A 19809-nucleotide genomic window follows, 5' to 3' on the forward strand; every position below is an offset into this window, starting at 1 on the left:
TGGAGAGTGGATTGTCTTTCATATTTTTTGAGAGGGACAAATCAACCTCTTCTAAATATTAGGGGGGGCATAGCCCCTGCATGCCCCCTGAAATATACACCTATGATGTAGAAGTGGAGTTGGATATTAAGTCAAAAGGGTTTTATTATTTCATTTGTTGTGTTGTGTTTCCAGTCACATATTTTACTTTTAGCACGTACTACATCTGCCCTTACAAAGTACGTACAGAGACTATGGAAGCAAATAAAATACATAGAGAAGTATTCAAATTCTTCAACAGCCACTGAATACTTCATATTGAAATGTCTTAACTTTGATAACCATGTATCTGAATTAACCTCTTTAAAATATGAAATTTCTTGATTTGCAATTTCAAAAAGCTGAAAATATTTTTTTCATGGTCACAAATTCAGATCTAATAATTCAAGTGAAAATAGATTTCAGGCTGCTCCAATTAAAAAAATAATAATTTCAGATTCCCTCCCATTCTCGTAATTGCGATAACTCAGGAATGCCTTGAGAAACAAAATACTATTTTTGGCCATAACTCAAGAATTCAGACGCTAATTATGTCAACAATTCACACAAATGTGTAATAGAATAAAATTATGACAATATATACTCAGCACTCAGAGTATATATATATATATATCCAAAAGGTCAACTTCACTGAGACATCATGTTCTTTTCTACTTACTTTTCTGCCCGTTATTCTCTTGAATAACCACGTTTGCAGATGATAGCCTAATGTGTTTTAGACGCGTGCAATAGATGACCAAATGTCCAGGGTTTTCAATACAAAGACAGTTGATATCTTAGCGTTCCTGATCAACAGAGTGCAGCCACTTTATTTTTTATTACTCTAGTTCCCCAATCATAGACAAACATTCAGTTGCCACACGGTCAAAAAACTGTTTACTTCTCCAGTTTAACAGTGAACTACTGCCTCTAGTGGCGGGAGGTTCAAAACAAACAAACAAACAAAAAACATTCACTCAAATGGCTCTCACAACTTTATTCAAATAAATACATCCTTCAAGTCTAAGGAATCTCCTCACATCTTTACAGAAGTCTCTTCCATTGCAGATTTCTGCATCGTTTCTTAAAATAAAATGTAATTTTCAGTTATCGGTTTTATTTGGCGCGCAACATACATTTACAGCGATGAGGCAGGACGGTGAAGGGTGAATCATCTTCCACCGAAAAAAGATTTTACACAAGACACATGCATTGATGTTTTACTTTTGTCACAGTTAATATGTAGAGGGCTAATGGTGCGTTCATGTGCTCCTCAGATAGTCAGAGTTACCCAGATCTGAAGTAGTTCTTACGACTTCGATGTGTTCAAGTTCTCTTAAGTCGAAACATTGATTTTAGTCTCGCTTTTGCCAGACCTTCCTCCACAGTGCTGCGGAGGAAGGTCTGGCTAGTCCACACAGCATTCAGGGATGGGAGAAAAATGTGTTCTGGTTTATCGGCTTTTCTTTAAACCAATCACAATCATCTTGGGCGACGCAAAATGCCGGACGGAGCAACGGTGCCTCTGCAAAATAGTCTCGGGAAGGAACTTGTTTTGGTGGAACGTGTGTACGTTCAAAAGTAGTTTTAGTTGTGCAACAGAAAACTCAGATTGGACAGATAGTCTAGCTAGCTGTCTGGATTTACCCTGCAGAGATCTGAGGAGCAGTTAACCATAGTCCTCAGACATCCACCAGAGGTTAGAATGCCAACACAAAGACAGAGGAAGGGGACGGACATTCGGCGGAATTTCCAGCGGCAACAGAGCAGTCCCGAAAGTGGAACGTTGTGGATATAGACTACATTGATTGTTACCATAACAAACAAAATACAATAAAAGGTTTGAGTGACGTGCATCCCTTTGGAGGACCTGATAATATTCCCACGATGAAGAAAATAGTTCTTCTGGTACCTGGTCAATCAGTTTCTTACCTAATAAAAACATCTACTTTTGCCCGCCCTGTTGACGACACATGACGTCAAGTCAGCAAGTCGGGCACCAAACTCTTTCCCGGTTTTCCGAGTTGAGCAGGCGTTCATAAAGGCGCTTAAAAATATCCCTACAAACATCCAGCTATCATTTCAAATTCTCACCAATATTTCATTTTTCATCCAGGGTTGCCAGCTCTCATGTGGTCGTTGTGACACTGTAGTTGTGAAACATTGCTGATATTGCTGTTTGACATTTAGGGGAATAACTTTTTCACTTACTTGCAGAGTTTTAGATGAGAAGATGTCTGTGTGCTAAATATGCAGCTGGCTAGTCTAGCTTAGCATGAAGACTGGAAACAAGAGTATACAGCTAGCCTGGTGCGGTCAAGAACTTAAAGAACCGGCACATTTAAAGCTTCCAAAAGTCTCTGCACCCGGGCAAGAAATATTCAGGCACAAAACCCCCCCCTTGAAACCACAAATCCATGTTTGGACTTTGGTTTGTGTACGGATTAACCAAACGGAATTTAACATAAACTTTAATTGTTGATTTTGGCGGCCCCCGTGGACAACAGCGTTAGCGTTTCCTTGAGCAGAATCGCCTCATGTTGCAAAAATTTCTGAAAAATTTCGGCTTCAAAGTGAAGTTTAAAGTCAAAATCTGTCAAACCGGAAGCAACAGTTTTCCTCCATCCATTTTCAAGAAGAACACAAACAGAAATGTTCCGGGTCACTCCTGCAGCAGCCAGACTCCCTTTAGAAAACCTCTCATTTTACTGCAGCAGAGTATGACAGTCTGCCACGCCTGGTCCTGGTTCTCCCGAGCCTCCCTTCCCTCCAGCAGCGTGGCGTGGACCCTGCAGCCCCGGGACCGTTATCAGAGGGGAGCGGCGGAGCAGCCAGGCGACGCTCTGCTCCTGGCTGACAGGCGTGAAGCTCTCCGTCTCCTGCCAGAGCTCCGGCTGCTAGGGATTCCACAGAATAGTCGACTATTTGTCCACCATCAAAATACTAATTGACGGTCTAAAAGTCGGTCATCTTTGGTTTTACCATGGTGCAGTTATGAAGTAGTGGCAATGTGTCAGAAAAGCATGTAATTACATCACATATGCAGCAGGGGGCAGTGTGGGTAAAACAATTTGTAGTTCTGCAATGCAAGGCGGTAAAGCAGCAGACATTTTCTTGAAAGCTAACAAGGGTGCTTCTCGTATTCCCTAATTTGATATCTCCTCGGTCCTCGGCTGAACCGGAAGTTGTTCTGTCCCTCCTCGGTGAAGGCCGTCTCAAAGCTCTTATTTCTGCCCCGAGGAGCGAGCATCGAGGAGGGATCATCGAGGAGCTATAGGCGAGGAAACACGAGAGCAGCCTTCCTGGAAGCCGTGCAGCTGAAGGAGTTGCTAACTCCGCCCAAACAGCTGACCAATTCATGTGACGCTTCAGAGGAAAGGACGTCTCATCCCTCTAAAAACACATTTGCTCATTTCCTCTCTCCTCCCGTGATTTCCCGTGAAGGGAAGCGATTTAAGAGACACGAGAAGCACCTCAGGAGTGCAAAATGCGAATAAAAAACTATTGCATGTTTACTGTCCGAGTTTGTTTTTGCACTGTATGTTGAGGCCCACGTCTAAGATGATTTTCTGTCATGACAGACAAAGTTTTCCAAACTGTCAGTTTATCAAGAACACAGATGTTGGATATTTTCTGTCATTATGGTGTTTCACTGCGGTGAATTTTAGCCTTTTTTCTGTTGGTTAACATTTGCCTTTTGAGTAAAATGGGTTAATAATCGGTGTCCTTATGAGGGCTCTTTCCGCTGTGTGTCAGCCACTACTGATGTTTCTCAATAAACAAATAACATTCATAAACTCCCATGACATCTGTTAATATACATACAAATATCCCGCCAATATTCAACTATTTGTATACTTTTGGAGAGTATTTGATGACTTCTAAACTATACTATTTGTTATTGCCCTACCGGCTGCTAAGAAGAACTGTATAGGAAAAGCCGATCTCCTCGCTGAGGGTCTAGTTTTATTATGTAGGTCTTACAGAGGCATCAATATTAAATTGAGACTGTTTCATAACCAGTTAAAAACACTTCGTAGGGGCTTTAATCTGAGCTTTAGAGATGCTGATTAACAGATTTGGTTTGTTGTTTTCAAGTATTTGTTCAGCAGGTGGTTGCATCGAGTATTTTGGTAGATTCTGCAACATGCAGAGCAGGCACAAAATGATTTTGTAATCAACAAAATGAAAGCAAATGAAAGAAATGAAGATAAAACTTGTTTTCTTACAAATTAACTTTGTATAAATTCATACATTCAATGCAGGTTAACTTAACATTATTCGTCTATAAAAGTGTCACTGTGAACACGAGGTATTCATGGTAACAGTGTTTGAAGTCATTGTGCATTTAGTTTGGAGATGATGCCTGAGAACAGGTCTGATATGTAAATATATTGAGGGAGAAAAAAAAACATCAATGCAAAGTGACTTTGCCTCAAAAGGTGAAGTCAGTCTAGAGGAAGCTTGACAGATGAGTGGGAGAGAGTGGAGTTGTTAAACTTTTCCTGCAAACGCTTCCAGATCGAACGCTGTGTCCAGTAAACGCTGCAGCTCCGCGAGGTGAGTCGGCTTGTTTCCGGTAGCTGGAGCTGCTGCCGGGTCACGTCCAGCATACCTGCAAACACACACACACACACACACACACACACACACACACACACACACACACACACACACACACACACACACACACACACACACACACACACACACACACACACACACACACACACACACACACACACACACACACACACACACACACACACACACACACACACACACAAATAAGCATATGGTACATTCACAGCAGAGGCACTTCCAATTCCGGTAGGTAGAACTCACCAGACGGGGCGGGTGCGGTTGATGGTGGTGCGGATGCGGGGCTTGACGTAGTCGTAGTAGCCCTGGTTCTTGTGCTCTTCCTGACACCACACCAGATCAGCGTTTGGATAACGCTCAGTCTCTGCTTTCACCAGATCAAACGGGAAGGGTGAGAGCTGAAAAAAAAAAAAAGAGACGGACGTTAAGAATACTTTTATTTGGGTCGTAATCATGCTTGCAGTTGCCATAATTTAGGACACACCTTCAATGTCCATCCACCAAAAGTGCCGTTTTATTTATTATTTTAAGTGTCTGACAACATTATGGAAAGGATACTCCTTTTTGTTAATCATGAAACAGCCCTGAGTTGCTATCGCACAAACCCACCAGACTCCATTTAAATAAACAGTAATTTTATCATCGTAAAACACACTTCATTCAAAGTCGATAGAAACAAAAAATAACTCTCAAAAGCCGTCTTGGTTTGTCTTCTCACTGTCCCAACAATCACCACTCTGGTTTGGTTGAAAAGAAAAAAAGAAAAGAAAAAAAAACTTAATTCACCCATTTACATGTGAAGATATGCTGGCTCTATACACGCTAAAAGTCCTGATTATTTACATGGAGTCTGGTGCGTTTGGTGATGGTGCTTTAAAAGCTGTTTCATGTTAAACAAAAATGATCTCACTCTATAACAGAAAGGTCTATCTCTGTAGGGATCCTTTCCATAATGTTGTCAGACACTTAGAATAATAATCTGAGCCCGTAAGTGGCAAAAACTGAACTTTTACGGGTAATTTCCACCAACTGCGTAACATCTGTGGATCCGCTCCGGAACGGCGGCGGAGTCAATAGGTTTCCATTAAAGTCAGTGTGTGCATTTTCACTGACTGCAGAACGGCTGTGTCCCTACTGCGTCCCAGCTCCGGCGGTCCGCAGCCCTCCGGAGCAGATACACAGAGCTTCTATTTTTGCCGGACGCCGGAGAGAAATAAATAAAATCCACCATGCTCACGGCGGATCATATTTCCCTGCACTACACCTTGAAAACAGAGCACAGAGCTGTTTCCCCTCTACTCCTCTGGATGGAAACTAACGCTTGTTGGTTTTGTGGTTCTATTCTACGTGAATTAGCGAGATCTCGTGGGTCCTCGTGACTTCAGCTGTCAGTCATGGCCGCAGCCGTGCCGCAACAAATCCAGACCTGGTGGGTATTGACGGACTGTGGAGCACGCAGCCGACACGCAGCGGAGCCGATCCGCAGCCGGTGGAATTTCGGTGTTAGTGGACGCTAACTGAAGGTGCACAAATGCCCCGAGTGGATACACTGGAGTGTGTATAAAGGCTGCAGCGGTCTTGCTTTCAAATAATGTTGTTCCCATTAGTTACTAAGACACAAAAATCACAAAAACTGAACCGAAGAAATACAGAATTTACTCTTTAAGGAGAGAAAAACATGTAAGGTCATATTTAAGCTATGTAACAAAGGTAGGTGCCTCCATAGATACCACCTCCAAAACATTCAACACCTTCTGTTCCACTCAGACGTTACCTGTTCCACACGGACGACCGCTACAGCGCCGTCCATGCCTCTGTTCTTGCGTTCACGGGTGAGTTCATAGTAGATCTTGCCGGTGCAGAAAACGATTCTCTTCACCTTCTCTGGGCTGGCCGCTGCAGGCCCGTCCTCTGGGATTATACGCAGGAAGTGTGTGCCTGCAGGATAACAAACAAACTATAAATAACACAACAAGAAACTAGCCTTAAACTGAAACTAAATAAAAAACTAAAACCTTCAAGAAAAACTAAACTGAAACTAAATTGCCTAAAAAAAATTAAAATCAAATTAAAATGAATTTTAATCATTTCAGTTTTAGTTTTGTAGCTTTAATATTTCGCTTCTAAAAAAAGGAGACAGGATGAATTCCCGTCAACTCTTGTTGTGATATTGAACCTAAAACAAGCAAAGACAAAAATAGGGATCGACCGATATTGGCTTTTTAAAGCCGATACTGATTAGTAGTAGTTAATGAAACTGATAACTGATATTTGGAACCGATATGCTTTTACAGTGAAAATGAAAATATTTAGGTCAAAATGAAGATTTTGGAATGTTACAAACTCCAACACAAAACTATTTAAATGCTTTCAGCAATTATTTAATAAATGAGAAACTTTCAACATAATCCCCAGTAACAGAGAGTCAGGTGGTGTTGTGGGGGGGAGACATGAAGTCAGACTCAGTGGTGAGAGAAACCGAAGCAGAGGGACAGACCCAGAGATGGAGAGGAGCCAAAGTACAACACTTTTTAATTCATTAACTTTATCAGTTATCAGGCAAATAAAACGCAGATACAGTTTATCTGCAGACTGCCAAAAAACGGCCCGATGATCAGTCTATCCCTACTGAAAACTAACTGAAACTAAACTAAAAGTAGCAAACACACTCTGAAAACTAACTCAAACTAAAATCAAACCCAAAAGTCAAAATTAAAATATAATAAAAACTATCTGAAAATTCTAAACTATGATCATCTTGGTGCTCACCTGGCAGCATGTGATCAAAGCTGGACTTGGCCTCAGGATGGCGCAGCAGCGACTTGGGAGTAAACACGATCAGCTGAAGAGATAAAGAGAGAGCTCAGTGACCTTAAACCGCATTATCTTGTGTGTGAAGTCACGTTTCATGGTGTGTGTGAAGTCACGTTTCATGGTGTGTGTGTGTGTGTGTGTGTGTGTGTGTGTGTGTCTTACAGGCTTCCTGAAGGGCTGCAGGATCTGTCTGCGGAGGACGTGGAAGTAGTTTGCAGGAGTAGAGCAGTTGACAACGATCCAGTTACAGTCGTACAGCTGACGCACTGCAAAGTCCTCTGACAGTTTCTGACAAATTAAAGTAGGGATGAGAGTTAGAAGCAAGTGAGAATATACAGAAATCCAATCAATCATTCTGTCACTCCTGTTAGCATTCTTTGTCTTACTTCTTACATTATTGTGGAGCTACACTTTCTATAATGCTTTGGAAGATGTAAACAGGAAGTTACAGCGTTTCTTTAGACTAAATTAGTTCACATTGTGGCAAATTAAAAAGCATGCCACATTATCTATTACCAGTTCATGTTTGCAGTGAACCCATGGATGGACAGACAACTATGACTGGATTACTTTGATACTGAAGAAAACTCAAAAACATGATGAGTCCCAGGCAGGTTCTGGAGTTCAAATTTGTAAGTTTTCTATAATTTCTAAGCAGATTTATGCAAGTAACACTGAATCTCAAACTGTACTCAAACTACACATCCAATCTGATGTATATGAGCAAAATCAGAAGTTATAAGGAGATGTTTAGGGGGGAGGATTGGAATGTTTCTGACACAAACTCACAGGGAAAACATCAGGATCATCATTGCACATCTGTAGAAACCTTTCAGGGCGGGCAGACGAGTGCTCTGGACCCTGAGAGAAGAGATACAATTAAAACAAAAAACATCAAGAGTTGGCACGTTACATATTCCTAACAAAGCCTCCTGTGAGGTTGAGATAAATGCAGAATGTGGCAGATCAAGTCTCTTAGTTCCTACCATGCCTTCCATGCCGTGAGGAAGCAGCAACACAATGCCGTTCTGTCTCACCCACTTGGCCTGGCCCGAGCTGATGAACTGGTCGATGATACACTGAGCTGTGTTATGAAAGTCTCCGAACTGGGCCTCCCACAGCACCAGCGCGTTGGGACTGGCCATGGCAAAGCCTAATTCAAAACCTGCACACAGATAAACCAGACAAACAAAGCAGGTTCAGTGACGGGCAAATAAAATACTTTCCAACATTTTCAGAGCTCGGTTCTCCAACTTAACTTCTAAAGTAGATTAAGGCTGCATTCACACGACTAGTTTTTCATTTTTAAGCCGCGTTTTGAGACAAAAACAATCTCCATCCACACACGAGTTTTAGCTCCAGTAGCAGAACTAATCTCCGTCCATATTAACATGTCTGACAACACATTTCACATGACAGATTGTCTGATGTTACTCTGCGGTTTAAAATCACGGATGTAGAAGTTATACTTAATTTATACTTTTACTGTGACATACAATTTACACTCTGTTCTAAATCACTACACACAGGCCTGGAATGCACACACACACACACACACACACACACACACACACAAATGGAGAGATGTCAGAGTGACAGCAGGTTGCGACTGCTCGACCAGCGCCCTGAGCAGTTGGGGGGTATGGTGCCTTGCTCAAGAGCACTTTGGTAGTGCCCAGGAGGTGAACTGACATCTCTCCAGCTACCAATCCACACTCTGTACTTTGGTCCATACGGGGACTTGGACCAGTGACCCTCCAGTTCCCAATCCAACTCCCTACGGACTGAACTACTGCCACCCCAAAGTTGACACAAAAAGAAAATACAGAAAGTATTCTGGAGAAAGAACAACAATGTTGTTAAAGAAAGAGCAGGGATTTATTAGCTTGGACAAGGTGGGACTGGCTCGGAAACGCCGGAGTAGTGCAGACGCAAAGCCTTAAACTTAGCAGAAGATATTAGTTTTAAAACCAAAACTTAGTAGTGTAGATGTAGCCTAAATGTCTGCGTGGCTCTCTAAAGTGAACCTCAATCACAGTTCCAACACATTTAAAACAACTGACGGGGTTTGTGTGTATGCTACTTACCCAGTACTCCGTACTCCGACAGAGAGCTGTTGCAGACCGTGTAAGGAGCTTGATCAGGCGAGACGTAGTTCATTGGGATGCAGATCCTCTTATCAACGTTCTGGTCGTGAAGAACATGGTGGCGATGGCTGGGAAGCAAATCAGAGAAAAAAAGATTTTGATTTCAACTATTGAATTGGATCCGAAGCGATTTCCCCAGAATCTTTTCTCTCTCCACCCCCACCTACTTGCGCTCGTTAACCGGTAGCCTGCCCGGGTCAGAGATGACGGCTAAACAACAGAACAGGAAAATCCTCCTGCTTCCCTGAAGTCTGCCACTGTAGGTAAATCATGTGGGCTCTGACAGAACTTTATGGTGCACCTCGTTAAACTAATGGTGCATTCAATTGTGCCTCTAAAATATCTCTGAGAAAAACTTAAACTGTTGTTGCAAAGAACCCTTCTGCCAAAGGTTACATGGCCAGTAAATACAATCAGCCAGTTGCCCGATCGGCACAGTGCTTGAAAAAGTAAACGACTGAACCATTACTACGTCTATCTTTGTGCAAGCTTGTTTACGTCACAGATGAAATGGCAGTTAATCCTAAAACAACATACAAAAGAGAGATGTACAGTAGGTGAAATCACCCATTTGTGTATTATTAGAACTATTAGAAACAAAAAAGAGAAATTAAGTGAAGTGGTAAAAACAAAAAGAGCATAATTCTGTCTCTATTTCCTGAGACAAACTGCATTAAGTATTTGTCAGCCTCGTCTTTCTGTTGTCCAAAGTAGAGAAGTTTCTCTGAAGCCATAAAAGATCTTCAGGAGGAAGAAGTCATTTTTACACAAATATTTCCCGGCGCTCCCTGCGCTCCTTGCACACCGTTTCTCTGAATTTGACACAGGAGGGTTTAGGCATGAAGGTTACCTCTCCTGCTATCAATCACCCACGAAAACTCTCAGGCCTCTCTCTACTTTCTATATTTCTATTTTTAGGAAGCTGTGGCTAATGATCCAGTGAATGTCAGTAGATGATTAATAGGTCTTGACATTCTGTGACTTCATTCTGCCTGGGATCCACCTTAAAACATCCCAAAACCATCATTTAAGTAGAGGAAACCCCCTACACATAATGCAAGCGCCATCAGGAACAACTCCTATAATCTTAGCAGGTCTACGTCTACACCTTTACGGAAGGTGTACCTCCCCTCGGCTGCTACTTTCTCTCTCTCCAAAAACCAGAGAGAGAAATAAAACCAGCGACTTCCCTTTTTGTGTATGCATTACCTGAATGTGCCCCTCTCCACATCCTGTCCACTAAGGCGTACGTGGATCCCTTCTTTGAGCAGAGAGCCGAAGGCCATATATTCCCCGAGAGCCCAGTCGCACAATCGTTGATTCACCATATTTGCACGGCCCTTTAGGATACGACTCAAACCTGAAACATGATCACACAGAATCAAAATACAGATTTAAAAGAGACTGTCAGCACATTACGAGGGTTGAAATCATCGACTGTATATAAAGATGGACGACACGTCTCCATTTCCTCCCGCTGTACAAAAGTGAACCCAAAATATCCCGGATACAGGCACTGCCATGTTGTAATTTTGGAGCCAGAGTCTTGCACAGTAGTGATCGAACGGTGGAGCTGCGGTACCAAAGTCCCGCCCATACACTTGCCCAAAACCAATCGCGAGTCAATCCCAGTTTTTGAATCGATTAACTAATTAAAACCAAATTTATCAGAAAAATTAACACTTGAACAAACATCGGCAAGATCGGAACTACGTGAAATGACAATGAGCATCTTTGGGAAAAATGTATTTGACGTGTACTTTGACGTTTTTGGCTTTACTTATAGAGTCTATGCATTAACCCGTGGTTGAAACAGGAGGAGGAGAGCGGACAGTACCTCCGTGTATCGTGAAGTCTTCCTCTGGGACGGAGGCAGCAATGTTTCCAATATGGTTGAGCTCTTTTTCACTGATGCCAGTGGAAGGGCAGTTCATACTTTTGGGCTGTCCCTCCTTTGTGAAAAAATCTACAGACAAGACACACAAAGACATCACAGACCCATGCTGCAAAAAAAGTCCACTGCAGTTTAAACGTAAGATTCATTAAACGGGGGGGGAAAAAAACAACACTCGTTACCAGGCCATGGTGAGTCCAGCCAGTGTTTGATGTGAAGGATCTTCTCATCTTTGGAGCGAGCGTAAGCATCCTCGCAGATTTTGTCGTACCTCGCAACTTCCTCCTGAAAGAGATGGATGCGAGTTTACTGAAAGCTTCACAGTGCCGGTGTCCAAAGTAGCAACTCTCTGCCTTGTGTATAGTAGCTTATTACTTCGCCACAAGCCTGTACAGGTTGCCCAACGTATTCACCTCCTCCAGAGAGTGAAAGGGGGTTTGACAGCTTTCGAGTTGTGGCAACTTTCAGAACAGGAAGAAGGTGTTTTCTTCCGACATTGGACCTCATTCATTTCTCCCCTATAGTTTACAGGATTTACTGCTTCGAAGTGGCTTGTCGTCAGCGTATAATACTTCATTCTCTTCTATGGACATTTTTGGCTTTTTAATCAATTCAGCTCCTATAATAAGTCCATAAAAAACGGTGTATCCAAAATACAGACACTCCGACCCTTAAGGACAAAAATGTCTCCACTAAAACCCAAAATTTTTGATCCCATGTTAACTCTATGGGGCAAAAACATGCTGTTTTTCCTGGTTTCTACACGGGGCATTGCTGCCGTTTTATGGAGCACTGCAGTGTTGATGAAGGACGTTTCTGTCCTATAAGGACATCAGAGCTCCTCACACAAATTTCAAATAGTTGCAGAGATTGCAAATTGTCTCAAGGTAAATGTGACACAGAGGCTTTTTGGAATATAGAGAATTTAATGGTTTAAAATTGTCACACTGTGCAAGACAACCTCCTTGTCTAGTACAGAATCTTGCACATATTTTAGATGTTGGATGACAAGCGGTATGACCTACAACAGTGCATGTTGCTTTACCTCATAGGCTTGTGTTGTGACGACTCCCTCTGCGATTAATTTTCCAGCAAACTGCTGCAGGACACCTATCTGCTTCTTGATCTGCTTGTACATCAGCGGCTGCGTGAACATCGGCTCATCCATCTCGTTATGCCCGTTACGCCTGTAACACACCTGAATGTGAGAAGGCAAGAGTTTAGGCATGCTTTTCTTTTCACATTTCTCTTGTGCACACAATCAAGTGACCATTTTTATATATTATAAATATATTTTAAGGCGCCGGTATATTCCATCTGAACTGCTTGTCGGACGTTGTAGCAGCTTGGTAAACCCCTCCCTCCACACCTTTCCAATGTCAGAATTGGAGTGGGGGGCTGTGTCGGACAATTTCTTTAACTTTCTGAAACTGAGGATCTGAGATCAACATCTCTTTCAGATGTGTGGAGGTAAGAGGAGCCAGGGTTTGACCTTCTCTCTCAAGTGTTTTTTAACACAACTATTTCTGTCACTTTTTGTGTGCAACACTATGAATGTCTGTCTGAAAGCTATTATATCCCCATATTAAACGAATGTCGCATCTCTACCACGCTCTTTGACGACTGCCCACCCCCCAGGTGACCACTCCTGCTTTCAATCTTTCCTTGAAAGTAGTTGCTCGACTTCCCGAAACCTATCAGGCCTCTCTCTTCAATTTCTTGGAAACTGTAGCTAATGATGCAATACATTTCAGAATCAGAATCTGATTTTATTGCAAGGAGTTTGCCTTGGTGTATTAGGTGCAAACAGGAAAACAATAAACATTTAAAAAAAAGGGAATTATCAATAAAACAAAGTACTGCTACAGTCAAGAACATAAATACAGAGTAGATATAAAACAAAAAGTATGCACAAAGACACTATAACAAATATGTGCAATATAATTGTTTTATTTATGGCCATTTTAGACCTTTTATATAGGACAGCTTAGACATGAAGGGGGGAATGACATACAGCAAAGGGCCGCATGTCGGAGTCGAACCCGCGGCTGCTGCGTCGAGGAGTAAACCTCTATATATGGGCGCCCGCTCTACCAGGTGAGCTACCTGCGCCCCAATGTAATTGGTTTAGAAAGGAAAAAAAAACAAAAAGGCTGTACTGTTGTCAGTAGATAATTAAAATGTCTTCATTCTGCCTGGGATCCACAATAACAATCCCAAAACCATCATCTGATAAGAGGAAACTCCTTGCATTTAATGTAAGAGCGATGAAGAATAGTTTTTATACACATACCAGGTCTACGACTACATCTTTATGGAAGGTGTTCCTCCATTCGGCTGCTACTTCACACACATATACCACAGCCTCCGGGTCGTCTGCGTTGACGTGGAAGATGGGAGCGTTGACGACCCGTGCGACATCTGTAGGATAAGCAGATGAACGCGCCATCCTGGGATCTGTGGTGAAACCGATCTGCGTGGATGAGAGTATCAATAATTAGTGTATTAACAGCAAAACCAGCAAACTGTACTCTCCTTTGTCGTTTCATGCTGTGTATTCAATCTGTGTTCAATCAAATCCAAAATAAAGTAACAAAGGGGTAAAATGAGAATCTCAGGAGCAGGTCGCCGTTTCATGATGTAGCATGCCTTCACCACTTCAAGAAAACATTTCATGTAGCTAAACTGGTTTTATTTTCAATATATTTAATTGAGGTAAACTCTTTGGACTCAATCAGCTTCAAAATCACAGTATATGCTGAAAAACGCGACTGTGCGATACGCCGCAGGGTTGTCGTGTCACTGAAACAGCCCATGTGTGCAATTTCGTGTTGTGTCATTTAACCGCCCAATGTAACACAAGTAGACTTTAAATTTCACAATTATTCTTTTCTGTCAGATCCTTTTTTGATCTCGATATTTCTGACCGCACTTGAAGGCAGCTTCATTTCACGGCGAAAGAGAGAGAGAAAAAAAGAGACTAGAGACTTAGGGAATGGTCAACTGTTCCACAAACTTCCGGGCAGTTCAGTGCTTGCGTTTGGTGTTTTAAAACGTTCTTGTGGCAGCGATAGAGGCAGTGATGTTTCCCGTTTCCTGTACAGGACTCTCACACTGCCCTCAAAAACACGGACAAGTCTGATTGCCAGTTATATGACTGGCCACCGCAGGATGACGTTGGGTTGTGTTTCTCTAAAAGTTGAATTGCTCCGAAATTTTCGCCGCAGGCAGCTAAACACTCTAACCACATTCAAAATGAGTGGAAAGACCTGCTTATCCACCTGAGGGCCGCCGCAATGTGTGTGAGTGCACGCTAAATGCTTATTTATAGTAGTAGCGCTCTACACAATACCTAAGCTGTAGCATACAGTACATAAGTGGCCAACGCAGTTGTGAGTAGGGTTGGGTTATTTACGATTCCAATGCTGAACCGGTACTTTTAGAACGATTCCGATTCCTGAACCGATTCATGAAAAACTGAAAAATGACATCAAAGAAAGGCTTTTACGTCCGTTTTGGTGAGCCCAGAGGGAAAATGTGGCATTTTAAAAGTAGCCTACATTTACCGTAGCTAGCTAACGGTAGACTACAGAGAAAGTGTGATATTTTTACGTCTGTTTTCGGAGCGACAGAGGGAAAATATTTCAGCCGACACATTAGGTGGAACCGAAATGAGGAACCGAAATTTGTGTTTTAATCCGGTCTGATTCCTACCGGTTGCGTAGGATTCGGTACCCAACCCTAGTTGTGAGGATTTATAATTGTGTGCTGGTGTGTTTGCGTTGTTGTAGCCTCTCTCTTTAAGAGAATAGCAGAGCCGGCGTGCGTGTGGTAAAGCCAGTAAGAGAGTGACGGTGATTAGCTTCGGAGCGAGAACCCACTCTGGCGGTGGAGACCGAGAAACAAAGTGTCTCCCCACGGTCAGAAAGCTGTAGCAGGAAAAGTTAGCCCTTTCCTCGATTTCATGTTGGTTACAGAGAAGGAGAACCCGGGAATTGCGACGCTGCGAAGCTATGTCCAAGCAGACCAATCACAGACGTGTAGTTACATTTCTGGGGAGGTGCTCATTAGGCTACAGAGTAAGGTACAGTGTAGGGTCCCTCTCTATGCCGTACCTACAGCGTGGATTCATCAATCATCACAGAACCATAAATCAGGCTTAACAGTGCGTACCTGGTTGTTGACCACCACGTGTATGGTGCCGTGTGTGGTGTAGGACGGCAGGTCAGACAGGTGGAACGTCTCGTACACGATACCCTGGCCTGCAAATGCAGCATCGCCGTGAATCAGAATGGACATCGCCTGGGAAATCATTTGTCAGGTTACAAACGTATTACAAGCTTTTTCTTCCATACGTTTGTACAAAACTCTGCGTACCCTCTTGCCCTCAGTGTCTCCACAGTAGAACTGCTCAGCTTTGGTCTTTCCCTGCACCACCGGGTCCGCTGCTTCCAGGTGGGACGGGTTCGCCATGAGTGACATCGTGATTTCCCGGTCGCTGACTCGGTTCATCCTCTTGTGATACATCCCCAGGTGATATTTCACGTCACCAGAACCCTGAGAGCAGAGCATCAGGAAAGAGTTAAAGCTACCGTATTCAGGCTTAATTTTCCATGACAAAACTAGCGCTAAATGATTAGCTTTTAAATCGATTAGTTGTTTAAGAGAAAATGAATTACCCTAATTTAGATTGTCAGTTAATCGTTAAGGTAATTTATCAAGTCAAAAATTTCCAGCTTTACTCTCTTCTATGATTTTAAATCAATTGTCTTTAGTTTTTTTGGCCTGTTGGTCAGAACAAAGTCAAAACACACCATTTTAAAAACACAGTTTGACATTTTGGAAAATATGCTTATTTGCTTTATCGCCAAGCGTTCAATCAGAAGATGGATTCCACTCTCCAGACATAGGGTGGTACCAATCTTCTCACTTCACTTCCTCTCATCAAATGTCGAGCAAAGAAATCACATTGGGCTCTGAGAAGCGGCTTGCCAAGCTTGAATTTGTGGCTCGCGTGGCGGTAAATAACACGGTGATATGATCATGCGGGTCAATACAGATATTTCATAAAAACATTCAAAACAAGCAGCGCTATAACATAACCCTAAGTCTGTTCTATTACAAATAATTTTGATTTAAAAAATAACCCCAAACAGTGGCATTACAGGACGCAGGTGCAGGTGCGTTTAGGGCGTGTCCAAATCCACTTTTGCTAGTTTGACATCGGAAAAAGGGTCTGTGCACATGGTTCAAAAGGGTTGTGTCTTCATTAATCAGAGGTGTGTTTGTAACATGCAATCAACCAATCAGAGATCATCTCCCATTCCCTTTAAAAGCCAGGCACGTTTGGACCTTGGAGCATTGCTGTTATGATGGAGGATTTGCACCGTAATATTTTTATTTGTAATCTTTTGCGTGTTTGTGTGCTGCTGTGCTCCCTGTGTGTGTAACAAGCACGCGCTGTACATAAGGCGCATTTTACTAATTTGCTATTAAAATAAAAATGAAATGCTGGGTTATTGACTTTAGACCAGGTTTTTGTTGGTCAAGGGCGCGATCACTTCCTGCTGCCTCAAGATAGCAATACGCCCAGAATGCACCTGAACACACCTCCCTGTAAGACCAGCACGCCCATGGGCGCAAAGATGGGCGCAGGTGCATTTGCTGTTTTAACGACGCGGGCGCTGGAGGCATGCTACTTATGACTGGAAGTAACTTTTTGATACTTTGCGGTAAAAGTGGCTCTCCTATTGACTTTGTTTTATCATGAAAAAAATAGTGAAGACCACTGGTCTGGACAAATGATCGATGAATCCTTAAAAAAGAAAAAAATCAACAGATTAATTGGCAGTGGATTAAATCTCTCTCAGCAGTTAATGGTCAAACCTCGTCAGCAGCCTCTAGTTTAGAGTCAAACTGGCAGAAGATTTGTTCCAGCTCCTTGCGGATCACGTTAGCCAGCACATTCAGCCTCCCTCTGGAGACGGAGAACCACACATTGGGAAGGAACAGTCAGGCAAATTCATTTCATCGGCATTTCAAGGACTGACTGTCAGCGTTGGGTTTATAAGAGACATATATATTCATCAGGCATCAAATTCATAATGTGAAACACATCTTTGTATGCACGCCTATAGGCTGTAACAACAGATTTAAAAAAAAAAAAATCTCTGACAAAATGATCACATAAACAAGTAATACAAATGAAATAATATAAGTGGAACGTTGTGGATATAGACTACACATTTTCATTTATTCTAAAAGACGTAACAGTGTTTACCTGTGAGGCATCCCCATGATCACACTCTCCACTCCGCGCTGACTGGACTTGTCGATGATCGTCTTGAGGGCCGGGATGAGCGATTCGCAGCCTTCCAGACCGAAGCGTTTCTCCGAGGACCACTTCCTCTGGAGGAACTCCTCAAACCTGTGAACAGGTGGTTGTGCTGCTTCACACTGTGGCTCAGAACATCTATCCCCCATCCTCCTTCCCCAGACTCAGAGAAACACCTCGCCCTCCAGCTGCTCTGCATGCTTTTCAAATTAAAGCGTAACTCTCGACCAAAATGCAACCTAGGGTCTTTTTGTGAATGTACCCGAGTCAGACTTTCGTTTAAAAGCATATTTAGGACGGAAGCGCCACTTTTAAGATTGACCGTATTTTCGTTTTTGGTCAAATGGCTGCTGAGTGCTAGGGGCGCTACTATGATCGCATCAAAATCACTATTTTTAAAACACTAAGAAGGCTCGACACAACATGAAACATTGCTCCAAGTATCACCAGGGGCTCTACACCTTAACGAAAGCTTTGACAACATTGTTTGGGTACCCAGAGTTTACTAAAAAGAAAGGTTTTGAACGACTCACTTTAGCTGTGGTTGTTTCCGGGCGCTACCATCTCGCCCGTCAAAAAGTATCGAATGTGAATGAACGGACTCCATATGAGGAAATGTCATTCTTATATGAACGACAAAACTACTAATTATCCGCGCTATATGGAACTAAGCTTTAGGAGCTTTCCATCTTTACTCTCCTCCCTGTTACGTTGCATTCGGCGTAGCAATTTTGATGCGATCATAGTAGCGCCCCCTAGCACTGCCATTCAAAAGGCCATTTGACCGAAAACGAAAATACGGTCAATCTTAAAAGTGGCGCTTCTGTGCCAATTATGCTTTTAAACAAAAGTTTGACTCGGTACATTCACAAAAAGACCCTAGGTTGCATTTTGGCGAGAGTTATGCATCAACTACTGAGGTGTGTTAGAGGAATGTGAAAAAGAAACAACAACAACAGACCTTGTGGATCGGATCATTCTGGCCAAAAGTCTCTTCTTTTCTTCCAGGCTGAACTGCATGACTCCCGGGGTCTCGAACTTCTGTCTGATCCACTGGCACTGCTCCATGTCGTTAATGAACATAAACTCTACTCCAATATGTTGACAGTAGGCCATCTAGAAGAGAGAGGGAACGATGTGAATCGTCAAACGGAGACTTTAACGAGTCTAGTCTTCAGTATCGTTTGTTTGGTTACATTTTAGAAGCAGCGCTCAGTGTTTAGCTGTCTGCAAACAGATTAAGACAAATGAACATATATGGGAGTGATTTTAGACTATACATGTGATTTGCAATCGACTCACACCGGCTCACAGTTTGTTTTGGAATATATATTTTTAAATATTGATTGTTTTCAAGGCTCTTCATGGCCTTGCTCCTTGCTATTATTTCTAATCTCTCAGCTTCTTGTATCAGTAAATCTGTACGTAGCTTGAGATCCTCGATATCTTTCATGTGTTCCAGATTATCAAGTTAATTGTAATTACTTTTCATTTTATGTTCCAACAGCAACAACTATTAGATGTTCCACTTTCTTTCTTTGAGGTGTTACTAATGTTTCTAACAAGAAACCGGTGAAGCTACATTTTGTTTTTATGCCTCCTAAACTGTCATACTGAATATTTATGACCCCTGTACATATCCTTGCTGTTGGGCAGAAACCTTCCTTGTATCTCCATATTTTGTCATTTTGTCAGCCTTTATGTCTGTCTGTGTTTGGTTTTACAAATATTTAACCAGTGACAAAGGCAATTTTATAGCTCAACTAAAAGTTTTCAAATTTGCCTTTGTTTCCCTTGTATGACTGTTTTGGACATACAAGGTTTTGACGACAGTGACGATATGTACCGTATTTTCCGGACTATAAGTCGCTCCGGAGTATAAGTCGCATCAGTCAAAAAAATGCGTCATGAAGAGGAAAAAAACATATATAAGTCGCACTGGACTATAAGTCGCATTTATTTAGAAATTTATTTCACAAAATCCAAGACCAAGAACAGAC

At 42.3% G+C, this 19809-nt stretch overlaps 1 protein-coding gene across 3 annotated transcripts in view; it reads right to left on the minus strand.

Annotated features, from left to right (window-relative positions):
- Positions 1-152: 152 nt before the first annotated feature.
- The window catches only part of ogdhb (oxoglutarate dehydrogenase b), a 35257-nt gene continuing 15600 nt past the window's right edge, over positions 153-19809 (minus strand). For all 3 annotated transcript variants that reach the window (XM_078272003.1, XM_078272005.1, XM_078272004.1), the window contains 18 exons: positions 18771-18925; positions 17756-17902; positions 17362-17452; positions 15853-16032; positions 15649-15777; positions 13769-13948; positions 12521-12673; positions 11658-11760; positions 11419-11547; positions 10791-10941; positions 9522-9649; positions 8421-8599; positions 8224-8295; positions 7597-7722; positions 7390-7462; positions 6395-6558; positions 4864-5018; positions 153-4633 (listed from right to left, as the gene is read on the minus strand). In XM_078272003.1, the coding sequence (XP_078128129.1) occupies positions 4513-4633; positions 4864-5018; positions 6395-6558; positions 7390-7462; positions 7597-7722; positions 8224-8295; positions 8421-8599; positions 9522-9649; positions 10791-10941; positions 11419-11547; positions 11658-11760; positions 12521-12673; positions 13769-13948; positions 15649-15777; positions 15853-16032; positions 17362-17452; positions 17756-17902; positions 18771-18925 (2436 nt within the window). In that variant the 3' untranslated portion in view covers positions 153-4512. The remainder of the gene's footprint in view (positions 4634-4863; positions 5019-6394; positions 6559-7389; positions 7463-7596; positions 7723-8223; positions 8296-8420; positions 8600-9521; positions 9650-10790; positions 10942-11418; positions 11548-11657; positions 11761-12520; positions 12674-13768; positions 13949-15648; positions 15778-15852; positions 16033-17361; positions 17453-17755; positions 17903-18770; positions 18926-19809) is intronic.

Source organism: Sander vitreus, chromosome 16 (assembly GCF_031162955.1).
Source record: "Sander vitreus isolate 19-12246 chromosome 16, sanVit1, whole genome shotgun sequence".
Lineage (NCBI taxonomy): Eukaryota > Metazoa > Chordata > Actinopteri > Perciformes > Percidae > Sander > Sander vitreus.